General features: G+C 41.5%; 1 protein-coding gene across 1 annotated transcript in view; it reads right to left on the bottom strand.

Annotated features, from left to right (window-relative positions):
• The window catches only part of TAF3 (TATA-box binding protein associated factor 3), a 128641-nt gene extending 117242 nt beyond the window's left edge, over positions 1–11399 (bottom strand). Inside the window, exons 1-2 of the mRNA XM_069458649.1 lie at positions 11029–11399; positions 5951–6193 (exon numbers count right to left, since the gene is read on the bottom strand). Coding sequence (XP_069314750.1) covers positions 5951–6193; positions 11029–11194 — 409 coding nt within the window. The 5' untranslated portion in view covers positions 11195–11399. The remainder of the gene's footprint in view (positions 1–5950; positions 6194–11028) is intronic.
• Positions 11400–13800: the final 2401 nt, after the last annotated feature.

Below are 13800 nucleotides of genomic sequence, written 5' to 3'. Positions count from 1 at the left end.
AAAACAAAGAAAGGAATGAGTGGGTAGGTTGTAAATTAAAGGAGAATTAAGACATGCAAAGTAGAAAAAAGGGGGTATGTGAAGAACATTAACGTGTCTGGGGAAACACATTTGGCTGATAAAACTATAAAGCAAAGAAGTAATTCCAATAACGTCGGGAGAGTGGTTATCTTCGGCGGGAGGGAAGAGGGGGCTGGGATTGGGGTTGGGCACTCCAGGGGATTCTGAGACACTGGGTAAGGTTCTGTTTCTTGAAATGTGAGGTGGTTAAAAAGGTATTAAATTTCCTGTAGATCAGCCAGTTAGGTAGTAACTGGTAATCTCAGCAAGAATTATTTCAAGAAAAGGGTGGGAGTGGAAGTCAGAGTGTAGTAGCTTGAGAAAGAAACGGCAGGTACCAGGTGGACACAGATTCTCGAGTGTAAGGAGTCCGAAGTGTCCCGGGAACAGACGGAGAAGGACTCACATCTGTTAAACCAGGTTCTTCTTGGGAAACTCGAGTACGAGGAAAGTGAGGGGACGCTTTCATTTTATACTTAATATACTTGGGCAATATATTTTTTCAACAACCTTGTATTACTTTTGTTAGTTTTTTCAAACCTGTAAATGTTTACTTTTTAAAGGGCTTCATAATAAAAGTCGAAACCTCTGGGGGAAAACAGACAAACCCCCACGCAGAAGAGTTCCGAATTCATGTAGGTATCCACCTTCAAAGGGGGGAGCACACTCCCCTCTCCTGAAGTGTGGGGTGCACACAGTCACTTACTTCCAAAAAGGACAGTCTGGAAAGGGGAAAATGAGTAACTTTACGGTGGAGAAACATGACAAGCACGACCTCGGCCAAGTGATCAATGTCAGCATCAACAGTGATAAATTACACTGACAGGATGTACCTCCGACACGATGTGATGAAAATGGCACTTTACCTCTGTGGTCTTTCTCCCCCAAAACTCATAACCCCAGTCTGATCATGAGAAAAACATCAGAAAAACTCCATTAGAGGGGCCGTCTATAATAGACCTGACCAATAGTCCTCAAAACTGTCAAGGTCTTAAAAAACAAGAAAAGGCTAGAAAACTTTCACAGCCAAGAGGAGTCTAAGGAGACACGGCAACTATATGTAACGGGATCCTGGAACAGGAAAAGGACATTAGGTAAAAACTAAGGAAATCTGAATGATACGTGGATTTAGTTCATAGTAATGTATCAATATTGGTTCGTTAATTATAACAAATGGACCATACTCATGTAAGATATTAACAATACTGGAGACAGTACAGAACATAAGAGAACTCTCCACACTAACTTCTCAATTTCTTCTGTAAATCAAAACTGTCCTAAAAAATAGTCTATTTAAAATTTTTAAAAAATAGAAACCCTAAAAGTGGCAACATCACAGTATCTTCACCAAGTTTAAGCTGAGCTTGGTAAGTTTCCTGCAATAAGTAAAACAGAGCACATGGTTTCTGTTTCTCTCTTTTCTTTCCCCTGAAAATATTTTGAACCCATCGACAGACCACCTAGGAGACCATCGCTGACCAGTGATCGAGTGGCCACACTCTGAGAACCGAACAATGACTTTGGCATGGTACACGGTACTATTTTCAGACATTCCTCAGCACAATAAAATAGGAAGCAAAAAATATGGTTTTGGTGTGAATCTGAAAATATGTATGGCAAGCTGGGGAGAGAATGTTCTTGGATAAAACACACTGGGTACCAGCCATCAGAACTGTAACAGTCCAAGCGAAAATGTGCATGTATAAAATATTTTCAAAGAGGTCTAAGTTCTAAACATATAATTGGATACAGTAGGCAAGAGCTTCTTCCATACCATCTCCTCTATCGTCTCCACTCTGCTCATAATCAAACAGCTCCTCAGTCAAAGACCTAGCCCCGCCCAGCCCAGCCATTAAGTCCGTGTTCCCTCAGCTCCTAAGCACACGACGATAACACCGGTTTCCTTCCAGGGTCCCACCCTGTCACCCAGGCTGGACTGCAGTGGCGCAATCACAGCTCACTGCAGGCTTGAACTCCTGGGCTCAGGCGATCCTCCCCGCTCAGCGTCCAGAGAAGATGGACTAGAGACGCACCGCCACACACAGCTTTACATCTGTTCTTATTATAGAGTGACGCCATACATGTACAGCTTATTTCAATTCAAAAGCAAATTCCTTAAGAGTGAGAAAGGAAAAGTGAGAAGAGAACTAACATTGTTATGTGTTTTCTGTGTTAAGAAGCACTGTCCTATTTTATACAAATATCTTAAAAAATATCTCCCTCAATCCTCCCTATCACCAACACGGTGGGTTATTATCAAACCTCTTTTACAGATGATAGATATAAAGTTGAGAAAGGCAAAGTGGCTTGGGAAGACTACAAACTGAATGACCCGCTGAGTCATGTCTGAGTGACTCTGTGAAGTCCACGCTGTGTCTATAATGGCCGCCGCCACCCAGGCCTCCTGTGCACCCACACTGACCACCGTGCTCGGAGTGCTCTGTGCAGGGAAGACGTTCCAATGCTTTTCCGACATGCACAAAGTTGAATGGTTAAGAGCAGAGCCCCATGGCAGTACTTTACTCATAATATTTTATGACCAAAGTCTGCCCCTGTCTATGGCCCTTAAGGAAGTAAAAAGAAAATAAAAAGCTTGGTGAATAGTATCATTATCACAGCTGTTCACCTCTGTACCACACTTTGCACTGTTAACCAGAATACTAACAACTGTCTAACACGCTGTACCCACGGGAAAAAAAAAATTTCAGATTGTAAACGATTTATTAAGTTGACTTATGTGGCAATATTAAAAAATGGTAACCACAGGATTGCGTTTTATATCCTTCCCCCGTGAATGGGGGAGAAGGTTCTGATAAGCATCTCACTACACTGCCTATCACTCACTGCACCCTCAGGAACCACGTGCATCTCTTATGAATCAGCAATATTTCTGCTCCTTAGGTGATGCATAAGTGTTTGCTGAAAACACTTGGTAATTAGTCTCAAGGCTTATGTTATTTTCCTTTTAAAATATTTGTAATTTATACTGCATAAAGCTTTAAATAAGATTCTTCTTTTGCTTCAAATAATCCAGAGAAGTAGTCCCCAAATTTATTGTAATAGTGATTTCAGCCAGAAGTCAGTATCCAAAATCACTAAATTGTTTTTCATGCTCCTTCACTACCCAATATAAATCTGATAGTTAGATTTCCTTGGCAGTATTTATGCATGATAACTATATATGACACTTTAAGATAATTTTATTGTGTAATATTTGCATGCTATAAAAATAAAACAAGAGGAACCAAATGGTTAAGTGTAGACTATTATCAAAAGTCCTAGCTTTGGTTTTGGGTAGTCAGTTTGTTAGGGCTTATTATTAAAAATAATTAACTCTAAATAGATGCAGGTCGTGCATGGACCTATGATAAGTGTGTGCATGAGCCAAGGACTAAGATTAATCCCCCCCCCAAAAAAAGGATTAATCCAATACTGTTCATCGGAATCCAAATATTTTTTTAAAACAGGGAAAAAATATCAAACAATTTAACTATTAAATAGGTGGTGTAATAGAAGACAGAAAGATAAGCAAACCATCAAGACACATTTAGGAAGCTCCCAAAGGCACAGAGAATATGGGCTAAAGTATTAAAACAGGAGAAGATAGTAGTTCTGGCTCATTCATGTGCCATGTGGTAGTGAATGTAAGTCTTGGTTGTTAAACTTGACCACTGTCCATTCACTGATAGAAAAATCATGATGATCTCTTATCATTCTATGAAACACTGATGTACTAATTACTTATATATTAGCGTAGTGTCTTTTCTTTAGTTTCTTCCTCTATACAATGCCTCAAGTCCAGCATTTGATTACCATTCATGCCTTCCCAGCACAATTATCAATTTTGTGTACTTACTTCTAAGTGGCTTTTCAGCTAAAAATTTCAGAGCCATACAGAGATTAATTCTGAGTACAACAGGACATATCATGGTTTGATAACACTACTTTCATGAAGATGTCCAGGATGCTTAATAAATCATATATATATATATATTTTTTTTTTTTTTTTTTGAGATGGACTCTTGCTTTGTTACCTGGGTAGAGTGCCATGGCATCAGCCTAGCTCACAGCAACCTCAAACTCCTGGGCTTGAGCGATTCTCCTGCCTCAGCCTCCTGGGTAGCTGGGACTACAGGTGCACACCACCACACCCCTCTAATTTTTCTATTTTTAGTAGAGATGGGGTCTTGCTCTAGCTGTTCTCAAACTCCTGACCTCAAGCGATCCTCCTGCCTCCAGCTCCCAGAGTGCTAGGATTATAGGCGTGAGCCACCGTGCCCGGCTGAACAAGGGGTTTAAATAGAACTTTACATAGGAGAATATAAACAATAAGATTTCCTCAAAGGTAATAAAGGCTACAAATACAAATATATTTAAAGCGGTAGGGTGGGGAGAGGAAGGATACAGTTTTAAGTAGTTGCTAAGGGAAGGTGGGGACGGCTGAGGTGCATCTGTAGATTTCTGAGTTCCACTGTTAATAATATCAGTGTGCCTGAAAAGTAGGAGCAACAAGGAACTTCCATGGGCAAGACCCTACAAAGGATATCTGCACACCAGTGTTCTTAGTAGCATTATTCACAAGAGCCAAAAAGTGGAAACGACCCAAATGTCCATCAGTGGGTAAGTGGATAAACAAATGTGGAATATACATACAATGTAATTAAAAAAGAAGGAAATCCTGACACATGCTACAACCTGGACGAATCCTGAAGACATTATACTAAGTGAAATACACCAGTCACAAAAAGACAAATACTATGTGGTTGCACTTGTAAGGGGGACCTAGAGTAGACAAATTCATGGAGACAGAAAATGAATGGTGGAGCCCAGGGGCTAGAAGTGGGGAACGGGGAGTTACGTTTCAAGAGGACAGAGTTTTAGTTTAGGAAGATGAAAAAGTTCTAGAGATGGATGGTGGTAATGGTCATGATACAATGTGAAGGTACTTTCATGTCCCAAAACTGTGCACCTAAAAATGGTTAAAATATTGCACACTAAGAACCAGGTGAAGGAAAAAAAAAAAAAAGGTTAAAATAGTCCATTTTTGTTATGCATATTTTACCACAATAAAAAAATATAAATAAAAGTTATTAATATTTCTGGCATCATTTGCATTGTCTTGAAGTACACGTATGGTTTAAAATTGTTTTAAAAAAAGGAAAGAAATTAATTGCAACTTTTCTATTTTTTACAAGTATTTTGTACCTGTATTAGAGACCACAAATTATTTAAGTACCTCTTTAGAATCTTAGTGAACCTAGTGATCGACACGTAAAATTATGCAGAAAAAAGAGACTCTGCCATGGGATTGACCACTGTGGCTGATTAGCTACCATTTCATAATCAAAAGTTCGATGTGATCAAACAACAAACATCTCTACTCATCATGAACAGCAGAAATAAGTCTGCATAACATCAGTGAATATGCACAACTCATTCGCTGTTCCCAGTAAAACGGCATGGAACTCACATTAATAATAAGAGGGAAGGAAAAGAGCGACCCCAATTTTTCTTTTTTATTTCAAAGGTTTTCTAATTTACTTACTACCCCATTCTCACACGTCTGTTGGAAGACTTCCCTCTGTGTCATATTCTTTTCTTCCCTACTTAAATTGACAAAGGAGACAAATGCCTCATCAGGCATATCCTTGATTACGCCATGGCTCTGCCTGGTAATGTCAGTCGCAAGTTTGTTGATTTAAGGGTTAGAATAATTTCTAAGTAACATTAAAATATTTTGATTGCATTTCTAGAATTTATATGTTGGCATAGAGTGGAAAGCTAAGATTAAAAATCACTGAAGTTCCTTCTTTGTAGGAAAGAGGGAAAAAAAAAATCACTTAAAAAAGTGACTACTGTATGAGGAAGAAACAAACCAACGATCACAAACCTTCTTGAGAAGACACAATGGGTGGCATGTAATCAGGAATGTATTCTTTTCTTTCCTCGGCATCTTTACTTCCAGGTTGAGGAAACTGAAGCACGTTGTTCTTGCTAACAGGAAATGAAGGGATTTGATGTGGGAAAGTAACAGGTTCAATATTGTGAATATAGTCTTCTAGTTCATGCAGACTAACCCCCATCAGTTGGAAAGCTTCACCAACATCATCCAAAATTGGGTCTGTTCGGCCATCTGAAACAAAGCCAAAAGTAAATCCAGTTTGAAGAAAATCCCATGAATATTTTTTATAATATTAAGAAAAAAAGTATTAAGTAAATATGTACCTTAGAATCATAGGTGCTATATATTTAAAACCTAGTTATTAAAAAGAATTTAATAGATTTTAAACAGAATATCACATTATTTAAATGTTAGAAAACTGATTTTTTTTTTTTCTTTTAGCAATAGAGCCTCGCTCTGTTGCCCAGGCTGCAGTGCAGTGGTGTAATCATAGCTCACTGCAGCCTTGAATTCCTGGCCTCAAGTGATCCTCCCTCCTTGGCCTCCCAAAGTGCTGGGATTACAGGCATGAATCACTGTACCTGGTCCAGAAAGCTGATTCTTAAAGTCAATTTTAAATATAATCTGATAACTAACTAAAACACCACAGACAATCATGCTAATGATCAGCTAATATAGAACAAATATCGAAAGTAGTGTACAGATGGTCAAAAGTATCTGGAGCAATGGCTAACACAAAGTACATGACCCATAAACATTACTATTATTATTTTTACTATCAAATAATTAGTGTGCCATATTGATTAAGTAAACATCCATTATATTTCCTCTGTTGTTCACTGATGCATCTCTGGAACCTAAAACAGTGGGTACACATATCTGGCACTCAATAAATACCTGTTAAATGAATTATACCATCAAATCAATATTTTACACCCAAGATTATTTAAAAAAAAAGGACTCAGATCATAAAATTTACATATAAATTTTCAAATGTAATTAGAAACCACCACATAAAATGGAGATAAAAAGATAAAAAGTTAGATATAGGGACATTTTCTTTACAAAAGCCAAGTTTTTCCTATGCCTATTGTTAGCAGAACTTAAGGTCTTTATATCCTTTTTTTTTCTTTTCTTTTCTTTTTTTTGAAACAGGTCTTTGCTCTGTTGCCCAGGTTGGAGTGTACTGACATGATCATAGCTCACTGCAGCCTCAAACGATTCTCCTGTCTCTGCCTCCTAAAGTGCTGGGATTAGAAGCAAGAGCCATAGCACCTGTTTGGTCTCTACATCTTTAAAACTTTCTATGAAAACTCCAATTCTCGATTTTCAATAGTCTAAAGGATTTTTTTCTTACTGAAATCTTCTATGATCACTTCAAACTCAGTATCTGAAATTAAATCACACTGCAAAATGAAAAAGACGACTCCAAACTTTGCAAGAATAGGACGTGTGTGTGCTAATACACACAGAAAATTCTGGAAGGGTATATAGGCAACAGTTAACAGTGCAAGGGCATGGAAGCTGCGGTAGAGAATGGTGTGGTTGAAACAGGAGACTTCTAACTTCAAACACTTCTGCGTTCTTTGAATTTTCTACAAGTATGTGTTACTGCTGTGATATGCAAAAAAGAAAAAACAAAACTAATATTCATTCTTCCTCTTACTGAACATAGACATGCATTTCAACTCTACTAGTCCTATTAAAACCATTATGACAGTCCCAGTCTAAAAAACATAATCACTTTAACTGGGCTCGGTGGCGTGCGTGCACCTGTAGTCCCATCTACTCAGGAGACTAAGGTGAGAGGATCTCTTGAGCCCAGGAGTTTCAGGCTGTCGTGTGCTATGATCGTGCACACCTGTGAATAGCCACTGCACTCCAGCCCTGGCAACAAAGCAAGACTCCATCTCTAAAGAAGATAAATAAAAAATAAAAAATGCAATCATCTTAAATTCCTTCTTATGCTTTGCAATCTCAACCCAAGACCTTCTGGTACTTTTTCTCCCTCGCCCCCCTTTTTTTTTTGGCTATGATTTCAGACTTTTTTCTTTCTTTCTATTCCTACTATCACTATGTATCAGTATAGTTCCAAGTTCTGCCCACTTGAATTTCCTTTGCACTTCATTGTCAGTACAATTTTCTTAAAATGCCACTTTAATCCTACTATCCCCCTACTTAGGAGTATGCAATGTTTCCTACCATGTTTCAATTCCTTTGTCTCCCTTTTAAGTTTCTCCATAACCTGACTGCACTCTGTTGAACATTTTCCTCAAACATCTTTCAAATGAACTAGCTACACGTGATCATCTTTCTGGGGCTTTTATCATGCTTAATCTCACTTGGACATCTTAGTTTATGCTATTCTCTAAACCTGGAATATTCTATACCTTTATACAGCCATACCTCATAGTTCAACTCAAATCTTATCTTTTCCGCGAAGTAATCCTACCCAGGAATCCACAGTCTGCAACCATCTCTTCTTTCTCTTACTCCTTTTGCATTTACTGCCTGGACCGTGCAATAAGTAAGTTAGAGTACTAGTGTCGAAGCATCACTCTGAAAGGTTTTACGTCTGCTTTCACTGCATACGTACATATTTCATACATAATACAATATGTAAGAGTTCAAGACCAGCCTGAGCATGAGCAAGACCCTCATCCCTACAAAAAACAGAAAAGTTAGCCAGGCATGGTCCCAGCTACTCGGGAGGCTGAGCTAGGAGGATCACTTAAGCCCAGGAGTTTGAGGTTGCAGTGAGCTATGATGATGCCACGGCACTCTAGCCTGGGAGACAGAACAAGACCTTGTCCCCCCGACCCCAGAAAAAAAGAACGAAAGAAAAGGGAAAAAAAAGAAGAGAAAAAGGATTTAAAGAAGTAGAACACAAGATTGCATAGTCGTAACCAGTGGTTACAGAATTCGATTTTAAAATAAGGTATAGAAAAAAAAATCTAAAAATATCTAATAGGCATACCAAAATTAGCATTAAAAAAAAAAAAGTCAGCAAACCACAATGGGGAATTAATGAACCTGACAATTGCATTCTCACCGAAACCAAGAAAACTGACTACAGAAACTGAGTAATTAGGAATAAGGCTTACATTTAAGCATAAGAATGATCTCTTGATGACTTTGGAATGCCTAGTTACATGGAGTGCCGGCACACATTCTGGATGCATATGAGGCACGAAAGTAACTGTGTATTCAGGGGATATTTTGAGTACCTAAAGGTACAGAACATCTGTCCTTAGAGAACTTGGTAGTAAAAATACAGTCTATATGCTATGATACTAGCATAACAGTAACAGTATACTCAAAGATCATGGAGGGGTCCACAAAGGCAAAAAGCAAAAGCCAGGAGAGTATTTTCTCCTAGTGATGGACTTTCAAGATAACAATGAATGCACATCACTTTGCAGTTCCAAATTTAGAAGTATCAATGAAATCAAGCATTCAGCACACACACATTTTTTGGAACTCAAAATGTGAAGTCCATAAACAGCTATTATGGTTGTGGATTATCAGTTCATTCATTTATTCAACAAATATTTCCTAGGTGCTTATGATACTATGACCCCATAGTAGGTTACAGAATACAAATATAATCAGTTTGTCTCCTGGAGGGGAGAAAGAGATATACACAGAGGATTACAAAAGAAGGTGATGAATAACATAACAGAATCATGCACAGAACTATGAGAGCAGATAACATGAGTTCCCTAGAGCAAGTGATATGTACATCCCAGAACATAAGTAATACTACTGGTGGACCAGGGGTGAAAGACACTCTAGGAAACAGCATGCATATAGGAATGGATAGCTTCAAACATTGTGGAAAGGCAAGGTAGCTCAGCACGGTTGCAGATTAGTATGGCAGGGGGGCAGAAGATAAGAAAAATGCTAGCTCACAAAGGGAACTGTGTGCTGCTAAGAGTTTAGATGTTTAGCCTGTAATCAATGGAGTGCAGTTGAAATATTTTTTGAGAAGAATGACAAGATCAGATTTGTGTTGGGGAGCGATTATTTTGGCAGCACTGTGCAAATGGGAATGGAATTTGGGGCCTAAGAAGTACAGCGTATCTATGAGTCTCAATTTTTCAGCCTAGGAAAAACTTTAACAAAATATCCTACGGAACACTTCATCCAGTTCTCCAGCTTTTACTACCTTAAAAAATCATGACCTGAAACTTAAGTAAGCAATAGTCACCCCTCCCCAACACACACACATGCTTGCTTCACATCAACATGATGATGTGAGCTTCTATTAAAATATTCCATTCCTTCTATCAAATAAAAATACCATTAGCTATAGATACTACTAGACATTCCCTAAAAACCCATAAATACTGTAGCCCAGATTACCTGGAGGACCTTGTAAATTGCCTATGATCCCTCTATCACACTTTGATAACCACTGACATACAATTATAGAGGAGGAAGTCAATGGGTCATTGAGACGTAAGTGAAAGTTAATCTAACCAGTGAAACTGGCAAAGTCGACCTTGGGAAGCAGTAAGCGGAGGTGTTATTTATGAAACGAACAGGTACAGAAAGAAGAGGCAGAGTCTCTAACGGAGCAGAGCTGTCAACGAGTCTGTGTAGTTAGGAGCTAAAGAATGGCCAGTCTTGTATGAAACGGCCGGTAGACGGAGCGCCTGTGACAACTAGTTGTAGTAGTTTGCGGGCAAGAGAGGAAAAGGACCAGGGTAAAAGACGGTGTAGGGCATCCTGGGGGTGATTCTACTCGCCGCAAACATGAGACAATGAGAAAGATCGAGGCACATTTCAGAGCGGAGGAGAGGCAGGAGGGTGTGGAGCCGGGAGCGGAGACTGGGTTCCCGGGCTGGTGGCGGGAAGTTAGCGGATGAGGAAGAGGCACCCCAGGGATGACTAGAGTTCGCAGGGGCAGTGGAAGCCCAGGGGCGTCGGAGGCTGAGGAGGGAGCAGATCTCAGGGCGGAGTGCGGGACGCAGACCGCGGGGACGCCGAAAGAGGACGGGGAGACCGGAGGTGTCACTCGTGACTTGCCGGGGCAGCCCTCCCGCACCCAGCCCGGTACTCACAGAGCTCAGAGTACCGATGGCAGCCCCGGCCCAGCTGCTGCAGATAGCGCTGCAGCACGTCGGTGAGGAGGTGGCAGGCGCTGAGCTGCACCGAGTCCCAGCCCAGAGCCTGGCAGATCTGCGCCACCGAGACCCTCAACAACGACCTGGAGTAACTCTCGCACATCCCGCTGCGTGGACGCCACCGCAGCCCTTGCTGCCACCTCTCTCCGGCCCCGCCGCCTGACCTTAGCAGAGCCCCCGATTCATCCTCTAGGGCCCCCGCGGCGGGGAAATCGTCCCCTGGACCCTGGGCGACCACCTCAAAGCCCCAGCAGCAAGGAGCGCGCCTGCCTGAGAGCCGCCATTTTGGACTCGCTCCGCCTCCCGCTGGACGGCCGCCGGGGCGAGGCAGCACGAGACGAACGCCGATCGCGCCGATGAGAAAGCTCCGCCCCGTGGGAGCAGAGCGACGGTCTCGGTATCGCCCCGCAGGCCTGGTAGGCGGCCGGAAGCGGCCATGCGCAGCGCGGGTGAAGGGCGCGCCGGGGACGGCAGGTGCTGGGGCCTTCCCGGGGGGACACTCACCTGGGGAGGGAGGGCAGGAAGGGCGTCTGTGCTTTAGGGGCAAACGAGGCAGCTGCGATATGACATTGAAATGTTAGAGAGTTAACGTTAATAATGTCAATAATGTGGAAGCGCTAAGTGTTAGAAGTTTAGGGAGCTCCCCAAAATGCGGATCTGGTCTAGCCTTGCCTCTGCTAAAGGAAAAAAAAAGGGAGCTGCTTGCCACTGTGTAGATTAAATAATGTCCAAGCTGTTCAGCATGTCACTTGAAGTCCCTCACAATAGGGCCAAGACTAGGGGAAGGCCAAATTAATGGGAGACCCCCCCCAAAATTCCGTAATTAAGATCAATAATATTTTAACACGGTTTTTCTAAAAAATTCATGCCATAAGCTCCAGCCTCACTCACCTCATCTAATCTTAGCCTTGGTTCCAATAAATTTTTTTTTTTTTTTTTTTTTTACAAAAGCAGGTGAGCTGGCGGTGGACTTTTAGTTTGCTGATTTGCGCATTGTCACTGTGACCCCTCCAGGGAATGGGGAGCCCAGTTGCCAACAGAGGACAAACGAGTACCTTAAATCATTGATGCAGGCTGAGTGTCCTGGGAACGACTGCCTTCTTCCAGAGCCTTCTTCCAGCTCCAGCTAAATGTTGCTGGATCTTTCCAAGATGCCAGAAATGGAGATTTTTGTGATAAATATCTTGATTTTTTACACACAATATTGGGAACACATTTTAAATTTTAATTTGCAAGCGAAACTAATCCCACAGTTAGGCTAGCTAGATCCAGCTTGTGGGTAGCCAGGTTGTAATGGCTGATGCACTCAATGTCTTAATATGCCCTTCTGTACCTCTCACAGTGTGTTTAGTATATGAGCGTAAGTGGCTCCCCCACTAAATTTGTGACTTTCCGAGTGACTCTATATCCCTCCCAGGGACTATTCCAGAACTTTGAACATAACATTCAATATTTTTAAAAGTCTTGAAAACCCAGTATAACTGAAAATGTGGTACAGCTGACAATCTGCAGAGAAGCAAGGTATTAGGTGGCAAGATGCCTATAATATTTACTCTGTTGAGATTTCTGTCCGCAAGATTATCAGGGACTTTTTTTTTTTTTAGAGACAGAATCTTGCTCTGTTGCCCAGGCTGCAGTACAGTGGCTATTAGGGACCTTTTTGCTGGTAAATCTGTGGGGTGCTTCACAGTGCTAGCCTTACCTGATTATTTTGTAGCCATTTGATAATGTTGAACATTACTGTAACTTTGAAACTCTCTTGTACCTTGGATTTCACAAATGCCTCTCCATCCCTGTGTTCCGTTCATTTACCTGTGTATGGGGGTGGGGGAACATTAACCCCTTGAACTTTTCTTTTGGAAAATTTCAAACCTACAGAAAAGTTGAAACAAAATCATAGACACAGGTATACACTTCATCTAGACTCACCGATTGTTAACATTTTACCTCATTCACTAGATATTTTTGTATTTATATATACATGCAAGTAGTATTTGTTTCCAGAACAGTTTGAAAATGTTACAAACTTTAAGTCACAAAGGGTGGCGCTGATTTGTGCCTCCAGCCTGAGCTTCAGGAGCGATTCCAAAGGTGTGTTTCCTCAGCCCTGCCCCGCCCATAAATTCTCACCCCACAGGTCAAGGAACCAGCCGGAGGTTGTGCCAACATCCTAGTATGTCTATTCCAAGGACACATTCAGGAATCAGGGAACTGGCCGCTGAGTAGCTCCATAAACCCCGTGGACCAGTGTGACCCACTGTGCCTGGGCCAAGACTTCAGGTATCCCTTGGTCCCAGGTGCCCCCAGTCTAACAAGGGGCCCCTGATGGCACTGCATGTCCTGGCTGCATTCTCAGCTCAGCCCTTGGGTTCAGCAGTCCTCAAAATGTGTGGGCATTCCCTTTCCGAGTGGACGGTTACCTGAGTCAGTGGCTGTCGGCTCTTTTGTGGAAGGAATGTGGAGAATTCTTACCTTATGTATTTGGTGTTGCAGCGTTCCTCCTGAAGACTCAGCCTGTCCTTCAGTCGCTAAGAGTTTCAGTCTGAAAACTGGCTCAGATCCCGAAACTGGGCAAGGGAGTCTGACTGGTTATTGGGACCACCTGTTACCCATCCTTGCAGTATTTTGATTGTGCAGATTGAGTAGCCCACTTGTTGGCTATCCATCGACCTCACCCAGGGGTTCATCATTCTATGAACAAGCACCATA

This window comes from Eulemur rufifrons, chromosome 25 (assembly GCF_041146395.1).
Source record: "Eulemur rufifrons isolate Redbay chromosome 25, OSU_ERuf_1, whole genome shotgun sequence".
Taxonomy (NCBI): domain Eukaryota; kingdom Metazoa; phylum Chordata; class Mammalia; order Primates; family Lemuridae; genus Eulemur; species Eulemur rufifrons.
The sequence above is the reverse complement of the archived record's forward strand: the minus strand, read 5'-3'. Positions and strand labels throughout refer to the sequence as shown.